The following is a 17162-nucleotide window of genomic DNA, read 5'->3' on the forward strand; positions in this document are numbered from 1 at the left end:
TGTGAGTTATGTAATAGTTGTGATAGCTCCAGATATTTGTAAGATATTTTGCAAATATCCTACCGTAAATATATCAAAACTTGAATTTTGATTACTAATATGCATGGCTGAAAACTTAATTTAGACAATTTCAAGGTGATTTCCTCGATATTTGGTTTTTTTTGCCCTTCGTCCAGATTTTCTGTGACCTAACAGGAACTATTATACTGTTAGTCATCAAGAGAAGCCACTTTTGCGATTTTAAAAAATATCATATTACCATTAGTTGGAATTATTCTTGAAATATACAGCATAGGTACTAAAACCATGATATCGCCGTAGTAAACAAGACTTTTATGTTGACATACACTGACTTGTTCCGTGTTATTCTATGATCTGATCACCGATTGGTCAGTTTGCACAGCGACGTCGGTTACGTCATTACGCGTTCTAACGGGCGGACTTTTTCAAAATGGAGGAAAGGCAAACATTTTGGAGGGGAATACAAATATACCGATTAAATGTTTTTTTAATACATCATGCGCAAGTTAAACCATCTCACATTTACGGACAAATAAGGATATTTTGAACAGAGTTACCGAATCCTCGGTCTGAAGAGGTTGTGAAGTGAAAATGAGTGTTTCAATCGGTGACAAGATTGAGGTAAGTAGCGCGGCCGCTTGCAGCTCGAAAGCCATGCAGCCCGATAGACCATTTAATTCAATTCAAGGTTCTACGTATATTTGAAGCTCAAGAAAAATACCTAAAACATTCCCCTGTACGTCTACAAGCAGGTTTGTTTTGCTATAGTTTTTTTCAAGTTGGGGAAACAATGATAAACAAAGACGAAACTTCAAATCATAATTTAAAGCAACAAGTCATTCTGATAGCTGGTTCTGGACATCGCCTTCTGCTCTTCCCTCTGGTATATTGAGTGCATCATAAGTGTTTTGGGAATTAGGAGCGTGGATACGGTTGCTAGGCGACGCGGGGTAGCGTCAGTGTCAGGTAGAGGAGCGGGAAGAGAGCGGGAGAGTGATGAACAGATGTCACTGTCAGATGCAGGTAACTAGCGACGCGTCAACAAAGACTGCACACTGTGTGCAACGGGCTGCTTTTGAGCTGTCGTCTTGATCTGTGATCACAAACCTGCATGAAACATGTTGGAAGTGATGCATTCATTTCTGCTCAATTTGACTACGAAAGCAAATGATCCAGATGAGGACCGAATTTTGGCTTCATCTGTGAATCTTAGAATCGAGGTAGGAGATCGCGTTCTGAGGTTTAGAGACGAAGAAAATATGAAGGGGACCAGATCCATCTCTTGAAATGATCTTATTTCATCTGTGATATTCTGCCATCTAATGCAAACAATTATTTTGTGTTTCAGGACTTTAAGGTTCTCACCCTGTTGGGTAAAGGCTCTTTTGCATGCGTGTATAGAGCAAAATCTGTAAACACAGGCTTGGAGGTGGCAATCAAAATGGTAAGAGTGTGTTTTGTGCTGTTTAATTAGCCACAGTGCCAGGGTTGTGGTTGTACAGCATCTGTTCGAAACCGTTCACTGTGCCCCATGTGTATTTACAGATTGACAAGAAGGCCATGCACAAAGCTGGCATGGTGCAGAGAGTCATTAATGAGGTGGAGATTCAGTGTCGGTTAAAGCATCCATCGATTCTTGAGGTGAGTCCTAAACCCTCATCACAGACCCAGACTTACTGAAGTTCAGCTGATGCTCAAGTTCTGTGATGTTTTCCCATACATCTAATCAATTATATTAACAGTTTGTTTTACTTTAAAATCTAATAGAAGATTTTAAAATCAAAAAAAAAAAAAAAAAAAAAAAAAAAAAAATATATATATATATATATATATATATATATATATATATAGAGAGAGAGAGAGAGAGAGAGAGAGAGAGAGAGAGAGATACATATATGTGTGTGTGTGTGTATGTGTGTGTGTGTGTGTGTGTGTATATATATATATATATATATATATATATATATATATATATATATATATATATTATTATTATTATTTACTTATATCTTCTACCTGTTTTAGGGCTTGGTATGACTAGAAAAAAATTATATTTATTATAAAAATGTTAATAAAAATGCTAAATATAATTTAACCTTATAAATAGTGATTGTATATAAATACTTTTATAATTTTTATATAGAAATATATAAGTAATATTTATAATGTAAGGTATCAACAAGATAAAATTTGATTAAAAGAGCCCGGTTCTTGTGGTAAATGTGGTAAATAATAAAAATTATATTTATCAAAAATATTCATAGTAATTTTAATATGTTATTATTATTATTATTATTATTATTGTGTAAGAGTACAAAGATATTAGTATTTGTCAGGATCTTATTGAAGACATTAGAACACTAATAATTCTATTACACCAAAACATTGCTATTTTTTTTATTTAAAACTGACTAATAGTTCAAATAACTGCAAATGTTGTGGACAAGTCAGGAATCCATTGGAGAAAAATTGTGTAAAGCATGACTGAATTAATAGACAATATACAATTCTATCAATTATATAAAAAATATTTAAATACGTTATAAACACAGCGAGTAGAATTCAGATTTTTGCATTGGTGTTTCTCACTAGCAGACAGCACTGAAATACCGTCATGTAGATATGGATTAAAGAAAGATCTATGTATGTGTAATATGATATTATTGTGCATATAATGCATTTTGCAGTATTTCAAGGATTCCGTCACCCTGAAGGATTTTTATTCAAAAAGTAGATATTGACTAATCCTCTTACTTTCTCTTTCCCGACTCAAGCTGTACAATTACTTTGAGGACAGTAATTATGTATACCTGGTTCTGGAGATGTGTCACAATGGGGAGATGAGCCACTACCTGAAGGAGAGGAAGAAACGTTTTACCGAGGAAGAGGGTGAGTCCTTCACTTTCACGCACTTGCTCACTTTTAAACAAATAGTTATTAATATATCCGAATCTAATGTAACCCAACATGCTAAAAATGAATGCAAGAAAAAAGCCCATAAAAATTAATTAAAACAATTTAATTGAATTACAGCCAAAGATATTGCAGTGTCTTGTCATTATTATTCAGATTTTTGTTTATCAACAGCAAGGCACTTCATGCATCAGATCGTAAAGGGAATGCTGTACCTCCACACTCATGGGATCATGCACAGGGACCTGACCTTGTCCAACCTCCTGCTCACCACCAGCATGAACATTAAAATCGCAGACTTTGGTTTGGCGACGCAGCTCAAGCTTCCCAGTGAGAAGCACTTCACCATGTGTGGCACTCCGAACTACATTTCACCTGAGGTGGCGACACGCAGCGCTCACGGCCTGGAGTCGGACGTTTGGTCGCTGGGCTGCATGTTTTACGCCTTCCTCACGGGCAGACCTCCCTTTGACACGGACACTGTGAAACACACCCTCAACAAGGTGGTTTTGGGAGAATATCAGATGCCCACTCACATATCGGCAGAAGCTCAGGACCTCATTCAGCAGCTCTTGCAAAAGAACCCGGCCCTCAGGCCCAGTCTGTCTGCTGTGCTGGACCACCCATTTATGACTCAAACCGGGCCCACCGCGAGCAAAGACTCTGGGAGCAGTGATGGAGGGTCTATAGACAGCGGCATAGCCACTATATCCACGGCCTCCAACGCCACCAATAGCAGCAGCAGCAGCCGGCTACAAAGGAAAACGAGGCAGGTGATCGGACAGCCCTTGCCCAATCGCATGGCCCCGATCCCCAGCCACTCCCATCATTCCACTAGCTCCAGTTTTAAGAGTGGGCAAGATTGGCAGCCGCATTCGCAAGATGATTTATCAAGGATGGGCGTCGGTAGAGCTCCCATGGGTGCTGACAGCGGAAGGCCTCATTCTCGCTACTTGAGACGGGCGCATTCATCGGATCGATCTGGCGCTGGGTTCAGCAATGCTCCACAGGAGGCGGAGCTGGAGAGATGCCACTCAGAAGAGACGCTTTCGGGGCCTGGGCGATTATTTCCATCGACCTCCGGTTACAGAAGCGTGCCTCTTGGCTACTCTGAGCACGGGCGGCTGCCTTCTCCACCTGTAAAACAGCCTGCAAAGTAAGCGGCGGTGCAATTCTATCCAAAATTAATACAGTTTGGCATATGTGCATTTTACAAGTGTTTTTTTTTTTTTGTAATTTCTGCTTTTCCCCTCTTCTCAGTCCAGGATCATCTTTCTCTGCATCCACTCATTCAATGAGACCACAAATGCCAGATTCTCAGTCACAGGCCTGGTTCAGCAGTGATGGTAATATTCCAGTCAGAATTGAACTTTTTCTAAAATATTTCAGCAAAAATAAACATTCTGGCATCATTTACTCATCTCTTGTGTAATTCTAAAGCTGTGGAGCCATGCACGTAATAACCAGGGTTATTATAGTTAACTAAAACATTACAAAAATATAAAACAAAATTATATATATTATAATATATACTATACTTCTTTCAGCCAGAATTTTCTATACTGCTCAAGACATGAATCGCGTTTATGATTATATGGAATACATCAATGTGTACAATCTTCAAACCACTTTTTTTTGGTTCAGTAAATGATGTTTGTTTTTGCGTGAAGTATCTCTTTATTACAGCTTATTTTTAAAGCATCCCATATTGAGATATTTAAAATATTTTTTGACTTTCAGGACCATTCAAGAGGCCGGCAGACCTGAGCAGTCACGGCAGCGGTGGGAGTTTCCACTCCGGACGAGGGCCAGTCGGGACACAAACCTCCTGCAGTGACAAGCCCGGCGGCCTTCACTCTCAGCAGCAAGCAAACCTTTTCCCCCACAACAAATCAGTGCCCTGCAGGGAAGATGGGTTTGGATCGGGACACGTGTCAGAATCTCAGGGCTACTCGGACACGCAGTTTCTGGGTCCACCCCTCTCCAAAGGCAAAGCTAAGACAGAGAAGGAGAAAGTGTGTCCTAAGAAGAGCTTCCCTCTACTCTGTGCTGCCAGACTCAAGCCCATTAGACAAAAGACCAAAAACGCTGTGGTGAGTGAAGCCATTCAGGCCTTGTGAACCATACATTGAGTTCAGAGCGTGAACATAGAACATGACGTGACGGGGTGTGTATTTCCTCTTTAGGTCAGTATCCTGGATTCCGGAGAGGTGTGTATGGAGCTGCTGAAAGGACAAGGAGCTCAGGAGAGAGTCAAAGAAGTGCTTAGGATATCCTGTGATGGATCCATGGTGAGGGACTAAAAACTTAATTGTGATTGATGTAATACTACTGTACAAAGTTTGGGGTCAGTACGACTTTTATTCAGCAAAGATGCATTAAATTGATTAAAAACAGCCCGTAAAGACGTTATAATATAATGTATGATTTCCATTTCAAACAAATTGTTCTTTTAAACATTCTGTCTATTATTAAAGGATCCTGATTTTATCCATTTTGAAAAATATTAAGCCTCACAACAGTTTTTAAATGATTAATTATAAAATGTTTTTGTGCACCAAATCACAGAATTGGATTGATTTCTGAATGTTTCAAATTTTGTTCACTCCGTAGAAGAGTAAATAAATTCCTAAATTGCTGCTTATTAATAGTTAAAATAGTAAAACAAAAAAAACTATTTACCATTAAAAAAAATTCCATATTATTTTTTTTTTTATTAGATCATTTTATTCTCAGTTAATTTTTAATTCATTCATTTGGATTGCAAATCTAATCACATTTATTATTTCTGTAGCATAAATAATAAAAAGAGCAAAAGGAAAAATGCATATTTTGTTTTTCATGTAGCCTAATGATGATTTGTCATTAGTGGGGAAAATATGACTCAAAATGATCTTGTCTCTAATTCGTTTGCTCTTTTTGTTATCAACTGTGTTGTTAGGTTACAGTGTATCAGCCCAATGAAGGGAAAGGCTTTCCCGTGCTGGACCACCCACCCTCACCACCTGAAGACATTCTCATCTGCAGCTATGAGGACTTACCGGGTAAAGCTTTTGAAAGTGTGATGCGTTTAAAATATTCACTATTACGTGGCGGTTTCATGACATTATGCGACATGCTTGCATTTACTGCAGAAAAATACTGGAAGAAATATCAGTATGCCACCAAGTTTGTCCAGCTGGTGAAATCGAAGACCCCTAAAGTCACGCTATACACAAAATTTGCCAAGTGCATGCTGATGGAGAACGCTCCTAATGCAGACCTGGAGGTGTGCTTCTACGATGGTGAGCCACGCTGATGATGCAGTGCGTAGTGCAGACCGTGGCCGATTTGGGCTTACAGGATCTTTTGTTTTTCTTCCTTTAGGGGCAAAAACCCATAAGACGAGCGAGCATGTGCGTGTGGTGGAGAAGAGCGGGAAATCGTATACGGTGAAGGGAGACGTCGGGCTGAGCGGAGTGAGTCCTGAGTGCAGACTCTACATGGAGCTCTCCGAGGAGGTACTGCATCAACGTGTTTTCTACTAAAGCATGACTTGATACAGTATGTCTTAGAGTGAAATCGATGTTCTGGATTTTGATAGGCTCACATTCAATGCTTGCGTGTTTATTTTAGGACTCTCAAAGGTCAGCTCTTCCTGCGATTATAATTTTTCTCTATAATGTTTTTTTTTCTCAGGGGCATCGAATGTGTCTGTCTTTGGAAGCCGCCATCACTGCCGAGGAGCAGAGAAGTGCTAAAAACACTCCGTTCTTTCCCATCACTATCGGGAGGTGAGGCTTAAAATCTGTCACCTGAGCTAAAAACCCTCTTGGGTTGAGATTTAAAAGTCACGCGTGAAGTCCGTCTCTCATTCTTCATCAGGAGACCCACAAATCCAGCAGCCTTTTCAGCTTCTCAGCCTCAGTGCTCGTCTGAGTCTTGCCCAGCGGCACCCGCAGAGGTGGCTCAAGTGTGCCTCAGTCCGCCCCAGCCGCCTCACATCACACCGTCGGTACGTCACGCGTGCACGTTATCCCAAAGAATCCCGCTCTGAAATCAAATATTTCATTCAGTATCTTATGTCTTTGCCTCTAGATGATTTCCTATGCAGGATCGGACTTCACAACTGCTAGTGTGGCTAAAGGCAGCTCACCCCAGTCAGGCAAAGACGAACGCACCCTTAACGCAGGAAAGGTGCTCAAGTCCATTTTTGTGCCTAACATTGGCTGGGCCTCTCAGGTAAAGTGTTTGACTGCATGGTATAAAATTTTTATTTTTAACATTTTTGTCGTTTTACTATTAGGTAAATATTTACAATTAATAATGAGTGCAGTAATTGCCCTGGATCAATCATAAGGTTTAATAAAAAAAAAGAATTTAAAAATTCTAAATGGAATGGAGATATTTGCAAAAAATCCTTTCCATTTCTTCTGTACTATTCACAATCTTTTGTATGGTGTTTTGCATGCATATATATATATATATATATATATATATATATATATATATATTATAAAAAGTATATTTTTAATTTTAAAAATATTTGTTTTTAATTTTTATTTTATTTTATTATCTCATTATCTGTGCCAAATACAACAAAATATTTGTAATCAACTTATATATGTGTATGTGTGTATTTATAATGCATCGTGTATATAATTGATATGCATTTATATTTTAGTTAACAACTGGTGAGGTATGGGTTCAGTTTAATGACGGATCCCAGCTGATGGTTCAAGTTGGTGTCTCTTGCATCACTTTTACATCCCCTGATGGACACATCACCAGGTAAAGCTTATAAACAAATAATGTATTTGCAATGTATGGAAATTCTATACTGCATAATCCAATTGTTGTGTTTTAAGGACGAAAAGATACTGTTCTCGATGTTTTTTTTTGTTTGTTTGTTTCCTCTCAGGTATAAAGAGAATGAAAAGTTACCGGAGCTGGTCAAAGAGAAGCTCCACTGTCTTTCCTCTATCCTGGGCCTCCTCGCCAGTCCTGCTGTCAGACGCTGATGAGCCCTAAACACACAAACAATCCTGACCCGGGCATCGCTGTTAGAAGCACTTCTGGTTTTTTTTTTTTTTTTTTTTTACATCATATTCTCCTGAATGTGCTTTGAGTGTTTGTAAATACATTTTTTTTATAACAACAACATTTGTACATATAGTCCCAAAGATTATGAAATATATATATATTTTTATGTTGTACATAATGGGCTTCCTGTCTTTGTGTTGTGTATTTAGTTTGTGCGTAGTCAGTACCTTTATTTTTGTGTACCAGTTCTACTCGGCACTTCAATGAAATGTTAGCTGTACGAATTCACAAGCATTAAACATCTGCTGCCTGGTGTATTATTGCTTTTTGTGTTTTCTGTGTTTATTTAAAGCACATGTGGGCAGGATTTATCATACCGGTCAGCCGGTTACTCACAATGATAAAATGCAAACAAGATATCGCGGCCTTTCACTCCAAAATCTAGAGGCAAGAATATATTTTTACATTTTTAATAAATTATATTTCAGCATTTTTGCAATGCAAGTAAATCAAGCACAAAGTATTTTTTTGTAAAGTAAATGTGTGACACTTGAAGTTATATAATAAGTTAAGTGAAGTTAAGAAACTGCTGAAAACTCACATCTTTTTATTTTGTTTCATGGTAGTTTATTCCATTTGTGGCATGTACTTTATGAAATAATGTGTTATAAAATTAAATGCTGTCTCTTAAAAAATTGTTGTACTCTCTTATTTCGCTTTGGATAAAAAAGGCCTGCATGACTAAATTTGTAAAAAAATCAGTAAAATGTTTCATGGTAGTACATTTGTAGTGTATTTTATGAAATAATGTTTAAAAATTAAATGCTGTTTAAAATATTCTCTCTCTCAAAGGCCTGCATTTTTAAAAAAATCAAAAATACTCTAACTTTCTCTCAATATTCTCTCTCTCTCTCTCTCTCTCTCTCTATATCTATATATATATAAAATCTATATATATCTATCTCTCTCTCTATATCTATCTATCTATATATATATTATATGTATAATTTAATCCAATAAATATATTTTCATTAGTCTGAGTATGAGATGAGTTGCAAGTTTATCTAATTATAATCTAATATATCCAGCATATCCTGTACAGCAAAACATAAGTTCTTCATTTGTTTTAGAATCTTAAACGTCAAACATTACTAAGAAATTATAATTATTGTGTACGCAGTAACTACAACATCCCTTGTTGTTCAGAAAGCCTGATTTACAACGATTTTTATAAAGAGAAACACTTCGAACCACTTTCCATTCCATTCTCAAGAACGAATTAGCGCAAAAACAACTACACGAGTGGTTTCAATTTATTACCTTGTTTTCTCCAAAACCCCATCAGACGTGAGCTCGTGGTGAGGGACTACGCCGCGCCGGCGCCCCCTGGCGGTGAAACCCGCCGCGGATTCAGCAGCGGCGAAAACCTCCTGTCATGCTTCAGGAGGAACACACGCACGCACGCACGCACGCAAGCTATCCGGACTGAACTGAGCCCAGCCCCACCTCAGGAGGAGGCTGTGCTCGCTCTCTAGGTGTCTGGATCGAGAGCAGATCGCGTACGATTCGTCCGATCATCACCAGAGCGTCTTCTATTCTCAGTCTCGGCGACAGACGCACAGCAACACGAGTCATGGAGACCAGACTGCCCTCCAGCTAGCTAACTGCTATCCGATCGGAGCCCGAAAACATGCGCTAGACAGGTATTTACCCCGCTGCATCTGCTCTTTTAGCGCGTCCGCAGGGGAGAAAACACGACTTGAAGATTTCTGACAACCTTCGGCAGAGACTTGAGATGATCTGAATCTGAAAGTAGGTGGAGTGCTAGCTTGTTTGCGCCGCTGTTGAATGGGTTGTTTATGGCGGATTTCACGAGTCCGTTCCGGGGGCTCTGGTATTGCTTTCTGTTTTCGTAAATGAACAGAATTTGTACGAAGGGCACATTCAATTGTGTTTCTTTTCGGAAGCAGTGAAACGGTAAGAGTGAGACTTAAACCAGAAGAGAAAGACAGGCTGTGTCTTCAATTCTAGCGAGCCGCCTTCCTGGACAGCATCGGTGGGCATCACCGCGCTTTCTAACGATCGGAAAGTTTCAGCTCTCTCTTGAAGCATCGAATCTTTGAATCACAGGCGATCTGGGGTTCAAATGTTCGAATCTTCCGTTCTAGGTTTAAATCTTTTTGTCGACTATTCGACTAAAACATTGATTCTCATTTGAAGCTCTGAACCGTCCCTGGTGCTTTGAGTGTTTCAATACCTGCTGAGAACGGATTTTTTTTTTCCAAAATGCTTTTTACAAAACAGTGTTTGAACTCGCAAATGCTGCGTTGAAAACGAACATGACTCATTGAATTTTTTTTTTTACTTGTATAGCCTATGATTCATTGACGATGGACCTGCAGTTGCTCATTATACTCTTAAATTTCATGTTTAATCTCTCAGATGGTTGATTATGTTTCGCTAAATGTTTAAATATTTTAAATTCGCATATGTTGCATAGTGTTTAGATTAAATATTAAAACTGATGTTCACACTAAACTTTAACAACCAAAGTAATGCATAGTGTGTTTACATTTGAAACGGGGAATAATTCATTGTATAGTATGATTTTAAAATGGATTTTTAAATGCATGTGATATTCAAAAATATTTTTTCCATTATGCTTTTTATTAAATGCGTAAATGATTCACCTAATATTTAAATCAAACATCCATACTCGCAAGTTATGAATCTAATTTTTAAATGTAAAGATTTAACTAATTTAGCAGCAGCTTTTCAAAACGAGGCTCTGAATTCGTCCATGATTTTTTTTTTGCAGATTGAATTTGTAAACTGAAACTACACTTGAATACCATGCTTCTAATGATTGAACTCTTTTTATCTCACGTAAAACGCGCCGTATACCACAACCAAATCTTCTGCCATTTATTTATTTTAAGATATTTTGAAGAACGTTGCCGACCATGCAGCTGACGGTATCCATTGTTTTCCATAGTATGGAAAAAGTAAGAATTTTGAGCGCATGATTGGTTTAGCGTTAGGATTAAGATGTTTTGAAGGATGCGGATAACCTCACGGTAGCTGCTAGCCGTTGACTTCTATAGTATTTTTTTCATACTTGGAAGTCAATGGCTACCCGCAGTTGTGAGGTTACGCAGACATTCTTCAAAATATCTTAATCCAAACACCAAAAAAAACCTACTTTTGCGTTTTTTCAATGTAGCGCGTAACTTTGCGTGACCAAAATGCATTTTTGAACTTGCCTCTGATGCATCGCGCTTCATCACAACCGCGATGTTTCGTATTTAGTGTCTTAATAGAACATTAAAACATTATATGGCGCATCTGAAATGTAAAATCAGTTTAACTGGTAAGCTGACTCGGTTTCTCGTCAAAGCCATTGCGATCCATAGCCCGACTTAAACTTTTGCTTTGGACGAAATAATTTTTTTTTTACGTTTACAGACGCATTCAAGCCTATTCATCATTGGGTGCCGTTCAGTCTTTGCTGTTTTTTTTTTAACACCGATGAATGTTGGCAATCGAAGATTCTGATGATAATCTGTTGGCTTCGGTTTGACAGGGTATTATACGCAAGCCTGTTTCCTGTTTTCACTGGAGTGACGCCGCTGTCACATCGGGCCGTCATGCAGACTTTCCTGAGAGGCAGACGAGTGGGCTACTGGCTCAGCGAGAAGAAGATGAAGAAACTCAATTTCCTGGCCTTCGCGGAGATGTGCAGGTAAGAGTGGGCCTGGATCTCTTTCCGTGCAAGAGCACAGCAGGTGCTCATCCAAAACGACTCTCCTCTGCTTCGCTCTTGTCCCAGCGTCAGAGTTGTTTGAATAAAAAAAAAGGTGTAGCGGGCTTGCTCGTGCGTGGTGATATTTTCTTCACCGTGCGTGCTGTGTACTTTGGACTCCGGTTGAGAAAGATCCAGGAAGGTTGCTTGAGGTTGCGTAATGCGGCGCGGAAGAAAGATGCATATTAAAACGCTGTATTTTGTCTCATGAGCAGAAATAGCCGTTTAGGTTGACGGCGTCTGATTTGGAGAAGCCGGATGACACTGAATAATATAGCAAGAATAAAACCTTATAGATGGGTTGCTCCAAACCTGTCTGCTTTTGGTTGGGTATACGGATATGCTATTGTTCGAGCTGATCTAGACAGGTTGGGCTGGTCGTGTTACTTGAGCAGTCAAAACCTAAATCGTTGACGAGATGAGATTTGTTGATATTTTTTAAGCATGCAATAAAAGTTTAGAGCTGCATTTACGAATATTGTTAATACGTTCTTTTAGTTTTCCTTTTTTTTTGCTTGCGCATTTATGCTTTTTGTTCATCACGAATAAAGCTACTTTTTTGAATCCTAATATACGAGATGTTCAATATTTACAACACTTAACTATTATAATACTTGTTAAAATGCACACGTATTGCCGCTATACTATTTTCTTTCGTCAGATTACTGGGTTGCCAGTCGCCAGCAAGTAAGTTCTCCAGTGATGGTTAACGTTGATAGACTCGTTAATTATTACTAACTAAACCAGCAACACGTCATGTTAAACTAAACGCATTTCGCCCCTCCCCGAATAACCTTTTTGAAGCCGTCTCTACTTTATAATGAATAAATAGAATGATTTATCATTTCTAGCATTGTTTAAAAATGAAAGGATTATTAAGAATGTTTAGAATTTGCTGCATTACAAGGCAACACCCTGAGCGTTCTAAAAAAAAAATATTTCAGTTCTTATTATAGCGGTTTTTTTTAGAACAAAGCTATATGTTGATGCCTGAATATCACTTAGCGACGAAACCACGATACCCTGGCAACCGCTTTCAACACTCAACACCGTTGTTGCTCGCTAATTTACCTCAGTAAAAAAAAAAGTGTTTATACTTGTTTTAAAGATCGATCTGTTTTGTTCCGTTCGCATCGCGCTTCGTAAAGGGCCGTGTTATAAAACGCGTTCACAGCAAAGCCTGTGTTTTGTTTCGCTCCGAATGTGTTTTGGCTAAAGCGTCTCCGCCAACCAATCTACGAAACCTTTGAACGGTTTTCCGTTTTTAATGCCGTGCCAGCACTTTTATTCCCTATGACTTTGCAGTCAGGCAGATTGGCTTACTCATCGTTGAAGGGCCCTGGATTATTAGCCAGCAGTCAGAGAGAGAGAGAGAGTGAATGAGAGAGAGCCGGCCGTGCACTTGAGTTTTGTGTTTGTATGGGCCGCGTAACCTGAGAAAAGCGAACTGCTGGACCGGCAAAGGGTTAAGGTTACACACGGGGCTTTGTGTGTGTTGAAAATGTGTGCGGTGTGTGTGTGTGTGTCTTTTTGTGTCTTGTACGTTGTGCCCCACTGTCACTGTCTCCATCTGAATGAACAATTGTGTAACGCGTGAAGCCAGCTTTGCATCGGATTTCTTCAGCGACTGCGCGGCCGAGCCGGAGAAAGTGAAGGAGAGCGGGAATACAACAATGCTGTCACTGTAAGCTGTCGGCTCTGTCAGCCAATCACGAAGAGGGATATGCTTTGGCGCGTTACGCACGTTTAGTACCATTTTAAAGGGACGCTTCGCTCAAAAATGAAAATTCTGTCATCGTTTGGTCACCCCAACTTGTTTGACTTCGAAACGTGAATGAATTTGAGACTTTTCTCTGCCAGCGCAACTCGTGCTGTTCAAGTTTTCCCATGCCATACGCTAACATTGTGTGAGAAACGGATTAAATGTCTCGGTTTCACGTTATTTTGATGGTGCCTTGCGAACAGTCTGTAGACGGGAAGTAACTTTGAACCTGCATGTCAACTAACTTTCGTTGGAGTGTTAGTAGAGTATTAGACTGGCAGGGTTAGGGTTAGAATAAGCTGACATGTTCTTAAACAATTACCTGCAGTCAGTAGAATGTCTGTTGAGATCATCACAATAGAGTTAGCAGATGATAATCAGCCTACTTATACTCTAATGAAAGTTAGTTTACATGCAGGTGCAAAGTTACTTATTGTCAACAGAATGTTCATAAGGGACCATCGAAATAAAGTGTTACCCATTTATTTTGTTGCAAAAAAATTATATCCACATTTTTCCCTGAACGTGTCGATCTTGTCAAACTCATTTTGCAATTATGATTTAGACATTTCTCTGGTGTTGGGAAACAAAACAAAACAAATCGAGACATTTTCCAAGCTGACGGTATGATGTTAAACCTATGAAAATGGTTTTGAAAGTGTTACTGTGGCAGCTAACAAGCTGTGTCATATAAAATAACCCAGATCTATACAGGTGGAGCTGGGGAAGGTGGAGGCTTTCAGAGAAACTCTTGAAAGACCATTGCAGGAGTCTCGAGTGAATGCATGCTAGCCATATAAATGCAAGGCATTGGCTGCATATGCAGTACGAACCAGTCGCCTTTAGTGCATTCGGTCAGGAAAAAAGTGGATAGGCTTAGGTGACCATGAGCTTAGTGGAGCTACATTTTTAGAATGAGAGCGTTTGATTGGACGCAAATCTGAAGTATCTTTCCCCGCCGGCATATCTCCCTTTTACGATATTTTTTTGGGGCATTTTTGCCTTCATTAGGATAAAACGGATCAAAACTGACAGGAAGTGAAGTGGGAGAGAGATAGGGATTGGGACTCAGGACGCCCGTAGCACAACAGACACTGCAATCATTTGATCATTTTCACAAACTTTCATGGCCTCCAGAATATTTTGTTGCACGACTATCAGATACGCAACATGTCAAAAGAGAGAACGAAACCCATTTTATTCTAGCTCTATGCATTCTGTTTTTTAACATTAACTGAATGTAGGTAGGCTTAAAAAACAACAACATTTTCAACAGAAATCTGAGAAAATTGTGTTTCTGTAAGAGACTACATCCAGATCAGATTCAGATCAGTGATCAAAAGATAGATGGAATAGATCACTTCATCAACACCCTCAAAACTTTTCACTCTTTTACCACTTCCTGGATAGGTATGCGTTATTCAGATTTGATTGATCTTCTTTTATTTTTTGATGGTTTGTTTAGATAAGCATCTGCTTACAGTTTCTGTTTTCTACTTCATATTTGCTGTTTTTTTTAAATCCAGATATGCAATAATCTTTCAGAAGATGGGCAATGGCACCTCTGTTTTTTGGTAAACATGGAAAGCTGGAAAATTGTCAATACATTAGTTAATATTCAAAACACTAGACACAAAGAGTTACTTATGGGCATTTAACCGTTTTATTTCAGTAAACCTATCAGCACAGAACTGTAAAGGTATTTTCGGCAACCTGTCAAAATAAAAGTTTAACTTGACAGAAATATATTACTATTGTTCTGTAGAATGTACATAATAGGCTACTACAAAAAATATTAAAAATAATCATACAGTATTTCTCCAGTGTTTTAACTGTAATATTACTTTTAATTATTTTAAAAAATAAAAAAAAATTTCATCAATCAAAATGTTTTATGCCTTAAAAATATTTCACAATTTCTGAGGAAAGAAATATAGAGCTATTGTAAGAATAAATAAAACAGGTTTTTATGCTTTCAAATAATTAGACATGCTAACACAGATTTTTTTTGTTTGGAAAAAATAAAACATTTCATAGGAACCTAAAATATAATTTTGTGTTAAACTTTGTAAAAATTGTGGTTAAATTGTTTGTTTCATGGTATAAATTAATTTAGATATGCTTTTTTACATTTTTTTTATTAAAGTGGTTCAGAAAAATAAAAAATAAACAATTTTTACCTAGAGGAAATTTTTTCAGAATAGGACAAAACAGATATGTGGACATTGATCTGTGCATTAGTGTGAAAGCGGTCTATTAAAGCCGTCTGTGATCTAATCAGATGGCAATAATGTTGATTAAAAAAGAAAAATCCATAGATATGATTGTCTGTAAACAGATTGTCCGATATTGAGTATCCGAGTATCTGGCGATATCGATGCCAGCCCAATACCAGTTTAAAATGTATACACTTCAATGGATAACTTTAACACAGTTGGTGCAACTGCCCCATGGATTTGAGGATTTTCTGCCGATCCTCTCAAGCTCTATCCGGTTAGATGAATACAGCCAGTGGGCAAATCTTTTTTCGATTTCTTCAGAAGTGTTTGATTGAGTTCATATCGGGTCTCTGGCCTGGTCACTCAAGGACTTTCACGTTTTTGAGCAAATCAAGTTCCCGCAAGTCGGAATGTCACTTGAATATATCGGTGACCTCATGAGCGCATCAGTCACACTAGCACAGATTAAAAATGTTTTGTGGATTAAAATGTTAATCCTTTTGAAACCTCTTCAAACAAATTACTTGAGCTGTCCGGAGTCGATCGGAGTTAAGGGAAGATCTGTTCAGCCGTTCTGAGCCCTGTCGCACATTTATGTGTTGACGCTAACTGCATTATTTTCAGGACTGGCTTTCTCTAGGGCTGTCATGTTGTTTGTCGTTTTTCTGGAAATGTTACGTGATTGTGGTAATTGACCCCGTGGAGCTCACGACGGACAGTTTTGGTGGAAACAAGAGAGTTGAGGTGCTCATTTAATTCTGCAGCGATTTGGACAGCTGTGGTTTTATGTTTTTTGGATACAATCCGGGTTAGCACCCGGACATCCCTTTCAGACAGCTTCCTCTTGCGTCCACAGTTGCTCCTGTTGGATGTGGTTCATCCTTCTTGGTGGTATGCTGACATTACCCTGGATACCGTGGCTCTTGATACGTCACAAAGGCTTGCTGTCTGGGTCACATTCTGATGTGTCACCCATGATGTTGTGTGCTTTGCAATATTTTAAGCAAAACTGTGCTATTATTCTGCTAATTAAACCTTCACACTGTGCTCCTACTGATGGAATGAGCAATCAATGAAGATTGGCCACCAGGCTGGTCAAAGTCAGCCATGAAACCTCCAACACTAAATTGGCCAGTGTTTCAGTTACGTTGTCCAAACCCTCTGTATGGTGTTTATCAAACAACAAACGCTTAAATATTTAATATTTGTATATTTTTAAGCCAGAGGACATTGATCATCTTCTGATTCTTAAATGTTTGCTTGCTTCGTAATACAATGATATACAGTACAATGCATATTTACACGTAAGTGTCAGAAACTGGCTTCCATAGTTCTATAAGCTCCAAAGAAAGAAAAGATCAAAATAATACATTTAATTTGTTTAAACAGTTTTTTTTGCCTTACTCATGCTAATTATTTTGAG

The 17162-nt window shown here is 38.5% G+C and overlaps 2 protein-coding genes across 3 annotated transcripts in view; both read left to right on the top strand.

Moving 5' to 3' along the window:
• Window positions 1-396: 396 nt before the first annotated feature.
• Window positions 397-8273, top strand: plk4 (polo-like kinase 4 (Drosophila)). Its single transcript, XM_043262673.1, has 16 exons — window positions 397-642; window positions 1370-1465; window positions 1567-1662; window positions 2796-2910; window positions 3109-4090; window positions 4195-4280; window positions 4675-5027; window positions 5121-5225; window positions 5876-5978; window positions 6069-6218; window positions 6301-6434; window positions 6613-6707; window positions 6799-6928; window positions 7012-7155; window positions 7598-7704; window positions 7835-8273. Exons 1-16 carry the CDS (start codon window positions 613-615, stop codon window positions 7932-7934), a joined length of 2826 nt encoding a protein of 941 aa, XP_043118608.1. The 5' UTR covers window positions 397-612; the 3' UTR covers window positions 7935-8273.
• Window positions 8274-9416: 1143 nt separating this feature from the next.
• The window catches only part of itpk1b (inositol-tetrakisphosphate 1-kinase b), a 33411-nt gene continuing 25665 nt past the window's right edge, over window positions 9417-17162 (top strand). The window contains exons 1-2 of one of the 2 annotated variants that reach the window (XM_043262675.1): window positions 9417-9768; window positions 11540-11698. In XM_043262675.1, the coding sequence (XP_043118610.1) occupies window positions 11604-11698 (95 nt within the window). In that variant the 5' untranslated portion in view covers window positions 9417-9768; window positions 11540-11603. The remainder of the gene's footprint in view (window positions 9769-11539; window positions 11699-17162) is intronic. The other variant, XM_043262674.1, reaches the window with a different exon arrangement.

Source organism: Puntigrus tetrazona, chromosome 17, assembly GCF_018831695.1.
Source record: "Puntigrus tetrazona isolate hp1 chromosome 17, ASM1883169v1, whole genome shotgun sequence".
Taxonomy (NCBI): domain Eukaryota; kingdom Metazoa; phylum Chordata; class Actinopteri; order Cypriniformes; family Cyprinidae; genus Puntigrus; species Puntigrus tetrazona.